The sequence below is a fragment of the Beta vulgaris genome, chromosome 8 (genome assembly GCF_026745355.1).
Source record: "Beta vulgaris subsp. vulgaris cultivar EL10 chromosome 8, EL10.2, whole genome shotgun sequence".
NCBI lineage: Eukaryota > Viridiplantae > Streptophyta > Magnoliopsida > Caryophyllales > Amaranthaceae > Beta > Beta vulgaris.
Window position 1 is genome coordinate 49,965,539 of NC_079209.1, and position 13,688 is coordinate 49,979,226.

At 34.1% G+C, this 13,688-nt stretch overlaps 2 protein-coding genes across 2 annotated transcripts; one reads left to right on the forward strand and one right to left on the reverse strand.

Moving 5' to 3' along the window:
• Positions 1–211: 211 nt before the first annotated feature.
• LOC104884567 (hypothetical protein) lies at positions 212–3,187 on the reverse strand. The gene is made up of 3 exons (XM_010669243.4): positions 2,911–3,187; positions 1,420–1,541; positions 212–823 (listed from the first exon to the last, which is right to left on the reverse strand). The coding sequence occupies exons 1-3, from the start codon at positions 3,032–3,034 to the stop codon at positions 503–505; spliced, it is 567 nt and encodes a 188-aa protein (XP_010667545.2). The 5' UTR covers positions 3,035–3,187; the 3' UTR covers positions 212–502.
• A 7,286-nt stretch (positions 3,188–10,473) lies between these two features.
• LOC104884568 (uncharacterized) lies at positions 10,474–12,927 on the forward strand. Its single transcript, XM_010669244.4, has one exon. The coding sequence runs from the start codon at positions 11,894–11,896 to the stop codon at positions 12,530–12,532; it is 639 nt and encodes a 212-aa protein (XP_010667546.2). The 5' UTR covers positions 10,474–11,893; the 3' UTR covers positions 12,533–12,927.
• The last annotated feature ends 761 nt before the right edge of the window (positions 12,928–13,688 follow it).

The following is a 13,688-nucleotide window of genomic DNA, read 5'->3' on the forward strand; positions in this document are numbered from 1 at the left end:
TTTTTGTATGATATAGTAGGTTTTTGCATGATATAATGGATTTCTGCATGATATAGTGGATTGTTTAGAAATGATACATGTTTTTGGCCTGGTGCACATTAATGTTAGCGTAAACTGGGTCCATGCAAGTCGGATTGGTTTTTGGATACCCAGATTCCAAAAAGTAGTGTATATACAATAATTATCCATTCCTGGATAGAGGGAACAGATAAACGTTGGAAAAGCGTTCTCTTAAATTAAACCAAATTTCCATGAGCCTATCATTCCTGGACAGAGGGAAGAGATAAACATTGGAGCAAGACTTATCCCACCGGAAAATGAGGCTAATTGCATAAAACTCTCAAAATGCTTTAAGAAATCATCTATGGTAAGGTAACCTTGAAATGACTTATTGATGAGAGACTCGTATTTGGGGAAATATTATATTGCTACTAATAACGTAGAAGATAGTCTAGTCGCCATAGTAATACAAACGATTTGAAACCAGACTCTCCTAAAAAGTTCAGTCAGCGGCAGTAAGGAGAGAGATGAGAGACTCGTATTTGGGGAAGTACGAAATGAGCTCACTTCGTTTTGCCAACTCGAAATCCTGGAACTGGAATGCAGGTGCACAGGTACATCCGACAAGAGCGTAGTGGCTCTCATTATCTCTGGGGACAGCTTTAGTAGCCAAACCATCTGGAGAAATGCTTATATCCTTGGTCGGAAAGGACCCAAACCAGACATTAGGGGGCACCGTGTATTGGGGTTGCTCATCCTCCAACAAATTTGAACCAAGACAAGTTAACTTTACACTTCCATCTTTCTCATTAAGCTCCACTATCTGTAATGTCAAATGTTCAGGTCAAATACTCAGATTGAGTTTAAGTAATAGTTCGATTATTTGGAGAATTATCACTCCAATGAACATGTGAAGAGGGGGCATTTTGATAGATTCAATTGGTGTGTGCCACGAAACCAACTCCTCGTTGGAAAACAGTTAGTTGTCCATTTAGCCTTTTTCTTTACACAAGAGATATCAAAACAATGAGACGATGCTAAATCTGCTATAAACATGCCAACCCTTTTTCACAACTTCTGCTAAACCAAACAAGGGAAGAACTAATCGTTTTGCCAAACATCCTTCTCTAGACAATAACCCCAGAAAAGGAACCACTTCAAGTCTCTTCTCATTGATGTTGTTCTCAAATATGTTTCCCTTTGATTTCCTTAATAACATTGCAACATCCATTAATAACCAATATGAAACTACACGAGGAAAAGCCCAGCATCCAACAAGTGGATATTTGAAACATTTGCTAAATGGTATTGGAAGTTTACTGAAGGTTATAGATAGAGGTCTTAAAAGCTGTTAAGACTATCAGAAGCATCGAACAACGTAACTAACAGTAATGTGATTTGTAGATAACGAGCGTTTACCGTAATAGACTCTCCCAGATAGAAATGCCAGGTTTCTGCACATGGAATCCGGTGAAGTTTAGACACACTCCCAGATGGTAACAAGAAGTAAATTGCTGTGCTAACAGGCCGATCAACCTTATCTGCATTGCTCAAATATGGCAGAAGAACGTTCATTTGTTAAGTAAAATTGCAGTTATGAGAGTGCCAATTGCCAAAGCATTTATTTCTAATTAGGAGATAATTAGGAAAAAGGCAAAGGAGTTTCAATGTTCACAACATAAAAGGTGTGCTAACAACATTAAGCATTTATAACTGATGAGCTTGATTTCATCTTATGATTACACTTGATTGACCGGACATCCTACTTGGACCTAACATGCCCTTAAAATTAAATTTTTAAGGTGAAGAGAATGCACCATGCAAAAGTACATGAAGGGATAGAAGAGAGAGCATATAGTTTAATTTTCCTTAAAAGAGTAGGAACCTGTAGAGGACTAGAGCTCTCTTTCTCTTCAAATTCCCCAATTATGAATTCCTCTTAATCTCTCTCTTCATAAACATTCAGCCATAGTGTTAAGGCAAAGCAATCCCATTCCCAACTCACCTAAACTGTAAGGAACACTTGCCAAAAAGTACCTTATGGCTTAAAGGTTTTACAAGGTAAAAATTCTTTATAAATCACTTTTTGCCAGCAACGATGAGTCGATGATATTCTCTTTGTGTATTGCATAACACTAACTTCAAGCTAAAAATAGATATAATACTCATTTTGTCAAACAAAACAAAGTGATGATGCTTACAATCCTTTGTGGGTAAATTAGACTCGTATCAGGTCGATTAAAGGGTAGAAGAATTAGGTCATTCTTTGCTTAAACTAACATTCTCCAAAGAATACGCCGTTTCAGGTAATTGTTGCCAAACAAAGTTCTAATGTAGTTGTTTGCAATCACTATAAGTTTCATATAAACCTATAAGGTAGTTCAAAACAGATTTCCTAAACTACAAGTCCAAACATTGTTTTGAAAACTCCCAAATTGGAACGATAGAACACCGTCTAGTGTTATCTAATTCGCGGTACAAGAACCGTGAATGCAATTCATTAGCTAATTTTGTTATATTAGACCAAAAGTATACCATGTGTATGTACCAATTTGCCATCATTGGCATGTGTAACAGTCACAGTGACAAAGTCAGATCACAAAGGACCAACCGAGTCAATTTTCAATCACAATTCATAAACCAAGTACCCAATTAATCGAATTACACAATAAGCAAACCCCATAAATGAAAGCAATCAAACTGAAAGTTAGAGTACCATATACTATATCAGAAAGCAATATATCAGAAAACCATATAATAAAATTGAAATGGGCAACTAAATATTTTTGATCAATATTCAGATTCGATCATTTAAGAAGTAATTGGGGGAATTGCAAAGAATTACTGACATTTGTGCTTATGTTGATTTAATTGAAGCAAATAATATTCAAGGATTAAGAAAGGACTTACATTCTGGGGGAAGATGGGATTTGGAGAGGGTAACGGAGTGATCTCTGAATGTTTCATAGAAAAATCCACCTTCTACATGAGCTTGTAAATTCAGCTTCTTCACTATTTCTGATGCGGTCACCATTTTTTCTCTCTTAAATTATTTCGAGATCAACAAATTATGTTATGATTTTTCGTGTGTATTGTCATTATTTACCCGAGAATTGAGAAATAAGGAGCTCAAACATTGGAAAAAGTTGTCAATTTTACTTTTTACCTACCACTACTTTGGAAAATGTTGTTCATTTTACAACTACTACTTTGGAAAATGTTGTCAACTTTATCCCAATGGGTAGATGGTGGATTAGTGAATTTAGCATCTACCATTAGAATGGTAGACACGGGTCAAAACGCATCCCAAAAAAATATAAAACGCGTGAAACTAATGTACATTAACTGTTTTCCAATGAACATGTGAAACTAATGTACATCAACTATTCTCCAATGAACATAGATCTAGACAATTCTCCTTTGTTAACCTTTCATCTTTATGTTTCTTAGTTTGTTTATTGTAAATATTTCGTTGTTCATTGTGTTTTCTTTGTCTGTATTGAGTGGTTGTTTAGCAGATATTTCCTCTTATGTTCATCTTTTTTTCTTGTTGTTCATTGTTGATTCAGATGTTCATTTAGTCTCGTGTGTTGTTCTTTTGTTCTACGTTCATCTTCATGTTGCTTAGTTTGTTCATTAAGGATGTTGTTCTGTTCATTGTATTATAATGCGAAACAACGCCGTATAAAATGATGCGCACCATTTAGATGGTAGACTCATGTCTACCATCTAATTTGCGCTTTATCCAGTGCTTTGAAATTTTATGTTATTAATAAAAAATATAAAAAGTTGATATTATGAAACTAAGCATTGAAGTAAATCTAACAAGATCTTACATGAATATGTTTTTTTATATATACAAATGAGAATATATGGTCAAATGTTCCAATGTTAGAGAAACAAGCACTATATTATGAGACGGAGAGAGTACTACTAGTAATTTTACATGAGTAGTCATTCTAAATTTATTCGTGAATATTGTATAAGATGGTGCTGAGAAGGAAAGGTGGTAGCTCAATGAAGTAATACCCCGAATTTCAAGACATTGCCAGGTTTCATATCCTTATCCCAACAATATATTGGGGAATTTACTTATGTGCTATTTAGCCTTGTACCTAGCCTTTGAACTGGTGGGTTCTGCAGGCTAGTAGCCTAGCAGGTAGGGGTGTGCAAAGGGTATGGTCGGACCGAAATTTGACCAGATCGAGGATTTCGGTCCGGTCCCCGGTCTGCCGAAAATCAGGATTCTGGGTTTCCGGTCCGGTCTAGACCGGTGGACCGAAATTTTTGTTTTTTGGAAAAAAAATAGTTGAAAGGTCACAAAAATATCAAAGTTATAAAGTTAAAAACCTAATCTTTACTAACTTTAATATTATTGTTGTTAGTTTATTAAATTTCTAAATATCTACAAATTTATATAATTTTTTTTAAAAAAAGGTGCAGATTTTGGTCCAAAATCGGATTTCCGGTCCGATCCCGTCCAAAAATCAGGAATTCGGTCCACGCGTCCGGTTCGTTCCGGTCCACACCCCTACTATGAGGGGTTGGTTTTGGGATCAATTATCTTTCCTAATGATATATATATAAGATGGTCTTGAATATTAGAGGTGTTAAAATTGACACGACCTGTCAACATGATTAGAACCAGATACGATATTAGCGGGATTAGGTCAAGCTAGGTTTTCAATTACATGTATGTTTAAGTAAGCAAGTCGACCCGAGATGACCCATTTATTAAATGGATTGGGTATGGCTGAACATTTTATCTTGAATCTGATACAACAACCCGTTTAAATTATACTATCAATATTATTGGTTGGGTTTGAAATAATTTGAATATCTTTCATAATATAGTAGTATATTATATTCATTTTTTGGTTGTTCGATTCGGTATATTTAAGTAATATATTAGTATATCTTATACAATTCTTATGGGTTAAGAAATGCATAATGTACATTTGTTTAGTTTATAAGTACATGTGCACACTTGATAGGAGGGTCAATAAACTAGTTGGATAACTTGTTTAATAAACAGGTCAATCGGGCTAGGGTTGACTAAACGGGTCAATAACATTGGCCTCTACACCACAAATTATGACGGCGGTGCACGTAGCGCCACCAACTTTGACTAATAGCCAAAACACCTCAAACTATTGGCATGGGTGCAGTGAGTGTCATAAATGTTGGCGAAGCGAACTTTTGTCGATACATGTTCACATAACTTAGGCCTAATCAATGAAAATAATGATTAGTGAAAGGAAAAAGGGAAAATGGGAAAAAATATTAACACGAATTCCCCGTTGCCGTCAAGAAAAGTTTTATAGCTCCGACGTCATTTATGACACTCATTACACCCGGGACAATAGTTGTAGTTGTTTTGGCTACTACTCACAGTTGGTGGTGTTGGGTGCACCTAGGTGTGGCAATGAGATGAGATAACTCGCGAGCTACTCGAGATCGACTCGGTCAAAGCTCAACTCGAGTGAGCTCGAACCGAACTCGATACTCGACTCGAAAACTCGTGAGAAGCTCGAATATCTAATTATCAATAGCAAAATACCTAAATTCAACATTTTTCTACCTTATTATTGCTTGTAACATGAGACACTTGTAAGCTACTCGAAATCTACTCGGTCAAAGCTCGACTCAGTCAATGCTCGGTCAATGACTCGCGTGAGCTCGACTCAACCCAAACTCGACTCGAAATGCTAACGAGTCAAGTTAGCTCAAACTCGAACTCGACTCGCATCATTGCCACCCCTAGGTGCACCCACGCCATAGTTTATGGTGTTGGGGCCAATTTTGTCTATTAAAAATGACGTGAGACACTTCGAAAATGATATGACATATGCCAATAATGACATAAAGATGAGTAATAGTGATATGAAATACTCATATATATTAGTTCATACATGTGAGATGTTGTTACACACAACAAGTGATAGTGCATGTTACATCCTAGACACACTCATAATATTAAATAAAAAAAATACTTGACTTTGAATTCATTTCCAAGAATCTTGAAACTTTTTTTTTGATGATCAAATACTACACATTGATTGTGCAAAGACAATGAATACAATGTATGTCATCAGTGCCTTGTATAGCTAGTTTATATACTGATTTGAGTTGCAAAGGGCACTTCAATCCGTTGCTTTGATTGTTTTTTTTTTTTTTTTTTTGGGTGCAGATTGCTTTGATTATATAGGACTTGCCATTTTAATGACTAGTCTGCAGCGCGGTTGATCTATCTTGCAAAGCATGGCAATTAATAACTGAGCAAAATTCTTGGTGATTACATATCACGATAAAAGCTGAAAGTACCACTCAAGAGTTTTACTCACCTTTCTATTTAAAAAAACCTGGTGCATGTATTTTGGATATAACAGATTCTTTCCCTTGCAACTAATAAAGATTTTCATGATGGTATATCAACTCCTGTCCATAGATTATAAGTTATAAGTACGTGCTACAACAACTTTCTTACCTTTTGTTTTTTCTTTCTGGCAACAACATTTTCTGTGAGGCTTGTGAGTTTCAACCTCTCACATCTAGCATGGATTTAATTTGTTATGTTCAACATACCGAAATTCCTTGGTCACAAATGGATTTAGTCCCAACATTTACAAAAATCATTATCATTAGCATACCCTGGCCCCCCTTTTAGATAAAGGGAAATATGTAGGCCACTTGTTTAATTAGTTCTACTTATTATGACTTCAACCACATAAAAAAGATTATTATTGGTCTTTCAAAATTGTAGAAGTATTTAGGTAAGGTTATGTGGTGCCATTTATCTCAAACTTTAAAATGCATAACATCTTTATAAAAATGTATTCAAAATTAAAATAAACAAAACCAACGTATTGAATCCAAATGGTGGTGAACTAGAGAACTAGACAGTTCTCGTGAGGGACTATACTGCATTGCAGGTTTATTTGTTCATTGTTTTTATTAGATTATCTATTTATTACCAAATAAGTTAGTCAATTAAAAAGAAGCGAAATATTATATCACCATTCATGAACAATTTGTTATTAGACTCGTATTCTGAAATACGAAAAAAAAACAATTGGCTTATCAAATTCTCTATCGAGCCATGAAAAAGATTCAACAAAAGACAAACAAATCCACTAACTGTTTTACGTCAAGCAATATGTAGGATCAACGAACCTGAGATAAGGATCCATAATCTAATCGAAGGAAGAAACTGGAATATTTTTTTTGAATTCTAAAAAAAGTAAAATCTATAATCCCATCTTGTATGTTCTTTTTTGAAAAAATTAGGTTCAGAATTTTTAGAAAAATCTTTACATAAGAAGAAAAAGTTATTTCTTTGATCTTTCGATAAGCTAGACATGTAAAGATGTTATATCAACCTTTTTAGGATACACGGAGAACTAGTAATATAAACCGATATTCTATGTAATGTGCACGAGATTATTCGAGCTTAAATCTCACGTATCAACTCTTGAAAAAGGCTTTACCAAATACACCAGCTACCATATCATCCCCAACATCAATCCGACTTGTATGGACCTGGTTCACAATAAAATTGATGTGCACCAGGCTTACGCATGTAAATCGAAACACACACTACTACAATACACAAATATCCACTATATCACAACATATACGCTATATAAAAGAGAAATACACTATATCCCAAACGAATACACTATAACGCAAATAAACACTATTACAAATAAACACTATAGCTCTTGCCAAAAAATACACTATAGCACATAGAAACACACAATACCACATAGAAACACACACTGTCGAAACTGACAATATTATCCTAATCTTCTATAGCAGGTTCAATTATATAATCAACTATATTACACAGAAACACGCTATATCACAAACAAATACACTACATCACAACACACTATAGCACAATGAAACACTATAACAAATAAACATACTATAGCACAGAGAAACACATTATACCACACACAAACACGCTATATCAAAACTGACAATATAATTCTAATCTTCTATAACAAATCTAATTGTTCGATCAACTATATCACAAAAACTGAAAAATAGAGTTAGAACTTGAAGAGAGAGGAAATGAAGCAGTTATGAGAGAGAAACTAAAAAGGCAAGGAAATATGAAGAGAGAGACAAAATAGTAGAAGTTGTAATTAGGGGTGACTGGTGAGTACAACCGGGTGCTCGGTCAAAATTCAGGGAATTGGACACGGACCCAGTTAGAACAGGTCACTAAAATTTGGAAACGGAATTGGAATTGGTTGGACCAAGTCCTCATTTTCTAGAATTGATATTGGAACCAGTTGGGACCAGTTCCAACACCGGATACCCGATTCTGTTGAAGTGTGATGTGATGTCGATTTTGACTGGAGGTGACTTTCTAGAATTGGTCTTGGAACCGGTAGGAATCGATTTCAGTATTAGGTATCAGGTACCCAATTGCCTTCAAAAGCTAGATTATCTTATTGTTAAACTTAATAAAGACTAAAATAAGAACCACAACATATATGTATTAGTATCCCTTGATATAATTTCGGCCAAACTTCTATTGACGAGCTAATAATAAGTTTTAAGACTAAATTATTCATCATACATAAAAAATTCCACTAGGTAATTAGTCCGAGACCTGGTTCCATCAAGTATCTATAATTATTGGGTCCAAAATTTTACTACCTAGAACTGGAATCACTTGCAATTAGGTCCTCAGATTTAGACCCAGACCCGATCCCAACAGGATCAGTTCCAATTTTGGACCCACTAGGTCCAAGTGTCCAACCGATTATGGGTCTGGAATTGGGTGCCCAATTTTTTGCTCACCCCTAGTTGTAATCATTACAACCTATATAACATCTATTGGGTCCACCCTGTTTGAAATTATTGCACCCAACATCATAGATCTACAGCTTACTTGCTACTATTTTAGGCAACTATCCTCGTTGTTGATCTGAATAGCTACTTGCTCGGAAGAAAGAAAATGGAGGGAACATTCTCAAGTAGCAACGAGGAATATCCTCTCCTAATATATCTCACTCAAAGCAGTAGCAGCCTCATGTTCTAATGACCTCATGAGCCACAATTTTCGCCGATTCTTTCTTGATTAGTCAATTACAAACTTAGAAGTAGCCCTCAGCAACAATATCATAATCCCAAATCTCTATTGGACAGCCATACTAACCTAAACAAGACAAAAAAAAAATAGCATACAGCAAACTTCATAGAAGTATGTACAGCCAATTTGGAATCCGCCTCTTTGACTTTAGGGCTACTATCACCTTTTTTTTTTTTTAACTAATGATAAACCTAATTACCTTAATATATATTTTTTGACACTAGTTCCATGGGCGGAGCCACGTAGTAACAAGGGGTAGCACGTGCTACCCCTGTTTTTTTTTAAAAAAAAATTGAGTTTTTTATTTTAAAAAAAAAACAAAAAGAGAAGCGCGTGCAAGAGCTAGCGAACAAACCCTTACTGAACTTCATTCATTTTCTCTCTCCTCCTGGCCTCCTTTCTCTCTCCCGAAAATTGTCGCTCAAAGGCTTTAACCCTCTCATCTTCTCCTCCCTCGCCAAATCTGGAATCACCTTCACTGAACAACTCTTTGTTCTTCTCTTTGTTCGTCGTCGCGTTCATCTCATCTTCTCATCTTCACAGATTCGCATTCATCAAGGAAGTCAGAACATCAGGTCTTTTAAGCTCGATTTTGGATAAATTTCGTTTTGTAGTCACGGTTTTTTAATTTTCGTTTTTGTATTTAGGGTTTCGATTCAATTTCCTTTTTGTTATTCAGGTTTCTTTGTTGTTATTAGGGTTTCGGTTGTTTCTGTTATCGCTTTTTGGCTGCAATTTTGGCTTCAACTTAGATCGACACCTCTCAGTAGCATAAACTGACTGATGCAAAGCAAGATTATCCGAGTCCGCAATAAATTTTGATGTTGTATTTGTAAATGGAGAGAGAGATAAAGAGGGAGATGAAGATTGAAACCCAAATCGTCCTCCAACTCAATCAAGCTAACAAAAATTTTCCCTACCTAGTATTTGTAAATCAGTTTCAAAATTTGAGAAATCGCTTGAATAATTGTGAAAATCTTTTATCAAGTAATTTGAAGTTGTATTTGGATATTGTGATATATTTAGTAGTTTGTTTTTTTTTTCAAAAAAAAAAATTGCAATACTATCACCAATTTATGCTACCCCTAGTTCGAGTTCCTGGATCCGCTCCTGACTAGTTCTGTTTGGCATTACTAGCTGAAAATAAACTGAAACTAATAAGTTAACTGAAATTGATAAGATAAAGCTGAAATCTAATAAGTTGCTAGAACTGATAAGTTAATTGATTAGTTTAACGGTTTGACAAAATTAGTTGATTAAATTGATAAATTATTTTAACAAAACTAGTTGTTGTCAAAATTTTGGAAAGATTTTTCAAAATTTCAGTCACCTGATTTTGATAAGGTAAAATTTTTAACTTATCATTTAAGTCATTTTAGCCACATGAAATTTTATTTTAGATGCTCCCCAAACACTACTAATCATTTTAGCACCTAAAATATGTTAGCACTTTATCATCTAAGCTAGCTAAAATGCTTCCCCAAACAGAGCAAATATGAGAAACCTCACTATATATATACTCGTCATTATCACAAATCTAGTAGTTTGTATGGTTCCTTTGTAAATGATACTAAGCTTTGAGGGTTCTTTAGGTTGAATTACGAACAACTCTTTCTATTTATTAAAAAAATTTATACACTTTTTTTTTTAATTTGCATATGAACGTTGCTTTTATTTTTGATAACATGTCTTACTTTCACATTTTTTACCACCATGTGGTATACTTTTAATATAATAACCAACCTTTTAATCTCGTTCTCTACCTTTTAGTTTATCTCCTTATTTTTCAATTTCTCTCTCACACTTTTAGACTTTCTCTTTGGTTCTCCCCTAAAGTGAAGTAAGTAAATTCAAAATAAACTAATAGAGTCTAACTAATAGAAACAGCAATAATACCCCATCTAATGACTATATGAAGAATCCTTAAAAAATCCTATAAGTGCTATATACAGCAAAAAAAAACTAAATATAGTAAAAAAGAATAAAAGACTAACCTACCCCTTATGAGAGGGTCGTAATCATACTAAATCGTAAACATAATAGGGGGGTCATCTCGTACGGGAATCATGTAGGACAAATGACTCTCTAATTTGAAAAAGAAAAAAAATAATTTCTTATTATATTTTGAATAGACAATAAATTTGAAATTACACAATTGATTATTCACCGAACTAATATCATTATTATTGTAATCCGAAAAAGAAATAATCAGCTAATATTGTAATATGCTATGATATGTTGGTAATTTTATATATTATTGTTATACTATAATGGGTTAGTTATATACAATAAATATCTAAGAAGTTATAAAAGCATCTCATATTTCTTTTAACTTACAATATAAAAAAAAAAAAAGTAAAATTAACCAAACATAATTAAATTCTATAAAATATTAAAGTTTATATTTAGTTTTTTTTTTTTAATGTTGTATTTTAGTACACTCCAAAATCCTAACAAATAGGTCCCACAGTGTTCACCCACTCCTCATCTCCCACGTGTCCACCAAAAATAACAATCCACTCCCTTCCCACGTGCAGTAAAAAATTACTATATCCCAAATTCCCAATGGTACAAAAACTGAATATTTCAGTATTTCAGCGAAAAAAAAACAGCATATTTTCATATTTGAGCATCTTCATCTCTCGATTCTCAGCATCTCCCATTCTCTCTCCTCTTTTCCCTCCCTTTTAAATAAACTTCTCCTCTCTCTCTCTCTCCTCCATCACTCACTTCTCCTACCTCAACCAACCCCCATTTTTTCCATTAAACAACTCAATCACAACAACAATGAACGGTCTAGATTCACCCTTAGAAGCCTTAGCTTTCATCCCACTTAATCTAGGCCCTTTATTCTCCGCCGCAATAATCAACCTCTGGACTTGGCTCGCCGTCTTCACCGCCGCTTTCAGCTTTTGGCGCCTCCGTCTCTCTTCCCCTAAATCCCACATTTCTCTCTCTCCTCCTAAACCAAACCCACCTCCTAACACCACGACGTCGTTTCTTTTCGAGGAGAGAGAAAATGTAGAACAACATCATGATGATGAACAAGAACAACAACAAGAAGGAGAAGGAGATGGTGTTGTGTTGACGAGAGGGAACAGTAAGAAGTTCTTTACTTCCTATTACAAGGAGAGAGAACATGATGATGGTGATGATGATGATCATCATGATGATGATGGTAATGTTCATGATCATGATGATCATGATGATGATGATGTGATGGATGGTGGAGATGAAGTTGAAGGTGATCAATGTGTAATGATAAAGAAATGGGGATCTTCTGAATTTACTGTAGATTTTGGATGGTATAATTACCAAAATAGGAATGTTATAGATGGAAGTGTGGTGAGATTATGGGAAGAGGAGAGAGAAAGTAGTTCTCCTCGGAGTTGTCGAAGGTCAATTAGGGTTACGTTACGCCGTTGATGAATGAATGATCATCTTTATTAGTTTGGTTATTGGTGGGTTTAATCATTCATTATGATTCTCCAACTAGTATTAATTAACTAGAATTTTGTAATTGTACAAACATTATTATTTCATAACTAAGGGAAAGGGAGTATTATTACTTTATTAGTACTATAGTTATTGCTCCTTTTTTTTGTTGTTTGGTTGTTGAAGAGTTGTTATTAACTTCATTACTACAATTCATAATGAAATTGTACTACATTTGGGTACATGTATTGTTCATTAAGGGATTTGTTTACCATAAATTTGGTACTAGTGTTGTGTAGGTGTATCTCTTCAAGTTTCTTTTTAGTTGCAATTTGTATTATGTTTATATTAAGTTTTATAATAATAAACTTCGCACATTTACAATAGATCAATCCGTCACAATTAAACATTTATCAAAGTATTATAAACTTTGAGTGCATTTTATATTAATTGAAATGTGTACTTTCGAAGTTGTAACTTGTAATACTTAAAATTTACTGTTTTCCAATTAAATTTACCTATTTTGAATATTCTATCTCTCAATCTCAAAGATCCCATTTTTCTCTACATTTTCAGTACATGAGTCTCATTTTTCTCTATATCTTCAGTACATGAGCTCCATTTTTTTCTGTCTTTGTCTTTCTTCTCACTATAATTTATGTGTACCCCTCCTTATTACAACTAAATTAGAATACGAAAAGTATGTAAATAAAAATAGAGCTATGGGTGATATATCGTCTATTTTCATAGAAGATTGAAAAAGTCAAAATATATTGTAGATCGTGAAAAACAAACATTAAAACTAAATAGAGATTAGGAAGGAATATATTAAGAAGTAGGAGTGTTATTTAGTTTATATAGTTGAAGTTTATTATTACATCCAACTAATTGGTGATAATATAATGTAAGACAAAAGGAGAGTAAAGTAAGAAGAAGATAAAACTTGATCCTACACATGCAAATTTGTTATTTGGCTCATCAATAAGAAGGTCAATTTGCCATTTAACTGTTTAAATGTTATGAATCAAATGTCTCAATTAGAAAAAGAAAACCACCCATCAATGACAATATATCCCATTGAAAAAAAAGAATGGAGGGAGTATTTTGTACTTTAGTCCGTGGACAACATTATAGCATAGTTTTCAAG